The following is a 6,103-nucleotide window of genomic DNA, read 5'->3' on the forward strand; positions in this document are numbered from 1 at the left end:
ACCTTTGGATTGCAAGTCGCACGCTCTTACCGCTAGGCCACCAGCGCTTCGCGCTTCACGACAACAAGATGGTATGGTCACTTTAAGAAATATCAACCAATCAAGGAAGACTTATGTGTTAAAAGACGGATTATGGACGGTCTATAAAATATAAAAGAGCACCAAATAATGCTTTGCAACTCTGCTCCTAAAAAATAATACATTTTTGCTCATCTGATGTGTCCCATATTGTTCATACTGCCCGTACTGTCCTGATGATCCCCATACATTAAGAGATGCCTTTAATATATGCTATCAAATACGTTTTTAGAAAAGAAAAAAGGCAGAAAAACATATCTTGCCAAATTCGTCAAAATTTGCATGACCCGTAACTGCCGTAACTCAAAACTTTATTCCTAACAACACACTTCCAAAGCAACTACAGCAGAAATTAATAAGGAAAAAAAAATTACTATACAAAGTTTTGTTGTAACTTTGACCATTATTCTAAAAACTATGAAAAACTGGAAAATGGGATACAAAAGTGTGGGAAGGGGAGGAGGAGGAGGGAAGGAAAGTTGCTTTCCCTTCCACTTTTTTCTAATTAAGTACATACATAACATAAGCTACATTCATGCCAAGTTTCATGCTTTCTTCCGGATACTTTTGTTTGTGAGGTATATAAGCCGGATTGCCCGGAATATAGCTAATAGGAATCAGGAAGGTAATAGTAAAAATATATTTATATATTATTATTTTTTACTTATTATTACATCATTTCATACAGTTCAATATCACCATAACTAGCACACCTTGGACGGTTTATCTTTCTCAATTCTTAGGCACTTGGTTTTTGTAGTTAGGGTAGTACTCCTTAACGTTGTAGAAGTTGGCGTTTTCTTCTCCCTCGTGGTAGATGAGCACATCCTCGTAGTAGATGTTGGGCTGCTTGAAGTAAGTCTCGTACACGGGGCGGTCGAACGGATAAGTCACGGGCTTCATGTCTGGGATGTAAATCTTGTACTCTTCCATCTCCTTAGGCAGAGGAGTGTAGGGGTAGACGACGACGTACAGCTGGAAGGGGAAGCCACCCTTGGTACCCTTAGGCAGCATCATTCTCTGGGGCGGGTACCAGAACTTCTCAGACATATCAAGAGGAACCTTTCCTTGTTTGAAGTATTTCAAAAGGTCAGACACAGACACGGGGTCCTCCTTGTACAGCGAGAAGTCGGTGGAGAGGCGCTCGATCTTGTTCTGTCCAACGATCAGCTTGTGCACGAACCAGTCAAGCTCAACAAAGTTCATCCAGTTGTCTTCAATGCTAAGAGGATAGCCATTGCTGTCGTATTTGGGACCCAGGAAGATCTTGAACACGGCGTCGGTGGCGACGTCAGACTTGACATCAATGGTGACGGTGAAAGGCTTGTGGTTGAGACGGGGCTGACGGACGGTGTAGAGGGTAGGGTCGTTAGCCTTGAACTCCTCGACGCTGTGGAAGATGTCGTTGGTGATGTCAAAGTCGTAGGGCTCGAAGAAGGTGACCAGTTTGTCGGTCTTGACGTCGCTGATTTTGACTCCCTCGAAGTGGAGCTGGCTGTAGCTGTAAGGTTCCAGGTACTCTTTCCATAGGAGGATGTAGTTCAGGATGCGAGCGTAGAACTGGTAGAAGACGGGGTCGCGCAGAGAGGTCTGGTACAGCTCCAGAGCGCTGGGGAAGATGGTGTATCTGGAAAGGCAATCAATCTTTAGTAAATTTGTACATTTAAAACATTTTAACATATCTAACATTGCGAGTAATATGGAGAAGATATCATTTTTGTTGACTGAAAAGACTGTATGAATTTTAACAGTAGACTTAGAGAAAAATGCCATGACATTGCTTTCTCTCTTGCCGTCAATGCAAAACTTGTCATGACTTATAGCATATAAATATAAATAGATGTTTTGACAACTTACTTGTCAGTAGGCTCAGGAGTACCGGCGAGGAGGTGAAGACCGATGTTCTCGTAGAAACGTTCGTAGTTCTTGGGCAGCTTCTCGTAGAGGTCGACGGTGGTGAACCAGTACTTGGCAACGAAGTCGATGGCCTTGGAGTTGCGCAGGTCAATCTCTTGGTTGTACTGTAAAGGAAGTATTAAATTGTAGTCAAGAGTTCTGATAACGACGTTCTTAAGTGAACACAAGTAGATGTTATGCCATTGTAATAAGGTTTAAGATAGGTTATATGGCCAATTACAACTTATACTTACAGCCTTGAAGTGGCCTTGCTCCAAGTAGTACATGAAGGACTGCTCGTAGTTGGAAAGGTAGCTGATGTACTGTTCATTTTCAGCCCTGTTGATCAGGTAGTATTCGTTTCTCGAGAAGAAGGGATAGTAAGAAGACAGCTGGCAATAGTAACCGGTCTCGATGGGCTTGTACCACGAGAATTCAGGGATCTCTCCAAGTCCGCTGCTGAGACGGTTCAGGTAGTACTTAGCAATAAGCTGTTGGTAGCTGAAGTAGAAGATATCTCCACGCATCTCTTCAAAGTGAGGTAAGCTGTTCTTGTTCCACCAGAAGGGGTTGAGAGTCTGGAAGTAGTAGTAGCAGGAGTTCATGCCAATGTCCTCAGTGAAGTAGGAAAGCTTGTCCTCAGCGCTGCCGGTCAACCAGGGGCTGGTGTAGTTGGAGTAGAAGACGTATTTGCCGTTCTCGTGGGTGATGCCGTGGGTGGCAGCATAGGCGGGATCGAAGTCGCCGTTCTGCATCTTGGTACGGTATGCCTTCAGTAAAGTCTTGGTGTTGACGAAGTACTGAGGGAACATCTCGTACGGAGCAGGGAGCACGAAGGTCTGGGTGTCGGGGCGTTTGTGGATAGCGATGTAGTAGGCGTAGAGGAACTGGCCATCGTTGATATGCACGCGGGCGAAGGCGGCGGTCTTGTAGAAGGTCTCGAAGTCCTTGGCGTAGTAGAAGAGCTTGAAGAGGGCGATGGCCTCCTCCCTCATCTCATCGTAGAAGACGGAGAAAGTCTTGTACTTGGGCATGAAACCGCTCTTGTAGTACATCAAGAACTCCTCGACGGCCTTCTTGTCCTGAAATCAAAAAGGATGGTTCAGTATATAGTTCAAATAATCTAATTAACAATTCGATTTTAAAATTAGGCTCAGCTTCACACCTATATATAATTTATTAATTACGCGTGATCAGACGTGCCACGTATTTAAGCGAAATAATATTGTTGTCGTATAAACCAAGCGCTCGGCCAGTCATGCAAAATTGCCTAACTCCGGTAACTTAAGAACATATATCATGCAACTCAAGTTAACTGAGTTGTGTCTGACGCCATCGGCAAAAAAATGAAGTTACATGAGTTAGTCATATGCTTTTCTCAGTAAATAATGAAGATTTTCAAAATGTTCTTTTAGAGGATATATATTTAATGGTTTTTAAGACGATTTAGACTGGTTACCCGTAACTCATGTAACTCGAGTTAACGGAGTTTGGCGTGACACGGCAGTAGGTCCATCTGTTATATAAAATCAAGATTACATGGGTAGAAACTTGTAACTTACGGTATAGTTGTCAATGTTAGCCTCGACATCGTATTCATAACCAAGCTTGAACCAGTCGGCGTCCTTTCTGTACTGTCCTATGCTCTCCAGAAGGTAGATTACTTTCGTTTGGCGCTCGATGAAATGAGCGTCAACTGTAAAAACAAAAGCGAAATAAAACACTGGACATTATGAAAGTAAAATAAAGTACAGAGTTATTAAGCATTAAATGAACTCAGAAACTACATCATCATAAAAATAAATTCCAATAAGGTAATAATTATGAATCCAAAACGGTGGTTTTAAAGAAAGTTGCAGTAGTAATGAGGAACCGAGAGGACATCAAAGTAGTATGTAAAATTGTAGAAAAAACTCATAAGAAATTAAAAAAAAAAATCTTGTAACGAAGTTACGGTTTTTGAAATTAAACAGAATACAATATTTTATATATGTCACTAAGTGGAATCCATTAGGCATATATAACATTAGGATAAGACAAAAATATTAAACGTGATCAAGTAAATTTGGAAAGATCACAAGTGGCACAATATACCAGAACGAATTTTGAAAGTTATTTTTAAAATAATGAAGCATATTCATTGTAAAGTGAATTATTACAAGTAAATGTTTAAAAAAGCTCTTACCAGATTTCAGCTCCACTTCATATTTGTGCGGAACAGTACCGGCCACGGCCAGGGCCACCACGGCAGCTAGTATCAGGACAGTCTTCATCTTCCAGACAGACCTCAACTGTACCGAACTCACTCCAGGTATGGCCTTATATACCCGATTCATCACATTATCTTCTACCTAGTAACGCTGTGTTTACGAATATAACTATCAGACGACCTTTCACCGGAGTTTACAATTTCGACTATCTTCGCAGATAGCCGAAATTGGCTCCAATGGAATATTTTTAATGAGACTGGAGATAAACATTCTCTCACCTCATCAAGGCGAAGACGAAGATGAAAGGAAGGGCACATGAATTAGAGTCGTCTTAGATAATTCTGCATTTTGCTACATTCATCTATATTATTTTATAGTATGAAATAATGTAAGAATACATACGGTATACATTTTGGATATTTTTTAAGGTTAGCTAAAAGATACTAAGTTTGCTTGTGTACTTTCTAATGCATATTATGTTCGGTGTCTGGTTTTTTCCCCAAAAAATGCTACGGAGTGGATCTTCTTGTACGGGGTGAAATTTAGTTTCTAAATTTTCTCTAGAAAATTATAATATACAACTAGAAAGACATGCTATAGCTCACAACTTTTTTTTTATTTGATAAAAGACAAAAATAGAAGGTCAGCAACAAGTCAACGAAAGGAATTTTGACCTGACTTACTTTCTTGACAAAATGTCCAAGTGCATTTATAAACGTTATGCTTTCTTATACCACATCGGTGGCAAACAAGCATACGAGCCGCCTGATGGTAAGCAGTCACCGTAGCCTATGGACGCCTGCAACTCCAGAGGTGTTACATGCGCGTTGCCGACCTTTACTTTTGCTTTCATAGGAACTTCAGGTTTATGATGACACTGCCACATATTGTCACTGCTAAATCTGTGCAGGGTTAGCTTGGTTCGACATTTCACTGTTTTTGATTATAAGATTTTTGACAGTTCTTCTTAAAATGCAAATTTGAGAATACATGGACTTTGTTTTAATTTGCTGCTTTACGTTTGAAAAATTATAATAATTCTAGCGCCATTCGCACCATCCCACTAACTCGGGGTTAACCAGTTAAATCTGGAGTTACCATGGTTACCACTACAATTTGACACTGGGTTAACGGTTTAACGGGTTTAACCCCGGGTTAGTGGGATGGTGCAAGTGGAGCTAATAGATAATGAAAACTGTGTCGCACCTACATATTTAACTCCACAGATGCCCTGTATTTGCTTTAATTTTTATTTTCCATAACATAAATATCATATTAGGTACCTATGTCCAATCAATATCCATTATTCGACTAGGTAACTTCATTAAAATGGCGCCAACATTTATGTGAAAACATAGCATACTTATATTATATTTTATAGTAAACATATAGTTTTCAGGTAAATTATTTGTCTTTGTGTTTAAATCAAAATAAAATATAAAATATTATTTATTATTAAATAACTAAGCGACAAAACAAAAACACATCACAATACTATAAACAATGTTAGATAACCAGTCGGTCTTATCGCTAACATGAGTCTAATTGCTGTGAATGACTCTTGAAAAGTCAGCTTACAATAAAGTTATGCTTTTCATCATTTAAATAATTATTAAATCGTTTCGGATTTTTGCACTGTAACACTGTATTACTTACTACTACTACTTACTAGATTACTAGATTTATATCGACCGGGATATGAACCGTGATTACCTTTAGTATTATTCCCTAGCTCCCGATATTTCGACGCAGTTACATGCATCATATAAGTCTAGTAGTGAAACTAACCGTGAATCTTTCAAAACTGTTACATTACCGTTCTAAATATCGTATCAAATGGTCTGAGAATTATCTTTCACCGTCACTTCTCTTTCATTATCACTCACTGCCACATTGGCGTTCCTCAATGATCGCAACAC

General features: G+C 39.6%; 1 protein-coding gene across 1 annotated transcript; it reads right to left on the reverse strand.

Moving 5' to 3' along the window:
• Positions 1-783: 783 nt before the first annotated feature.
• On the reverse strand, positions 784-4,254 carry LOC134655695 (arylphorin subunit alpha-like). Its single transcript, XM_063511152.1, has 5 exons — positions 4,160-4,254; positions 3,537-3,670; positions 2,229-3,056; positions 1,936-2,099; positions 784-1,705 (listed from the first exon to the last, which is right to left on the reverse strand). Exons 1-5 carry the CDS (start codon positions 4,245-4,247, stop codon positions 811-813), a joined length of 2,109 nt encoding a protein of 702 aa, XP_063367222.1. The 5' UTR covers positions 4,248-4,254; the 3' UTR covers positions 784-810.
• Between the last annotated feature and the right edge of the window lie 1,849 nt (positions 4,255-6,103).

This window comes from Cydia amplana, chromosome 17, assembly GCF_948474715.1.
Source record: "Cydia amplana chromosome 17, ilCydAmpl1.1, whole genome shotgun sequence".
In the NCBI taxonomy this organism is placed as follows: domain Eukaryota; kingdom Metazoa; phylum Arthropoda; class Insecta; order Lepidoptera; family Tortricidae; genus Cydia; species Cydia amplana.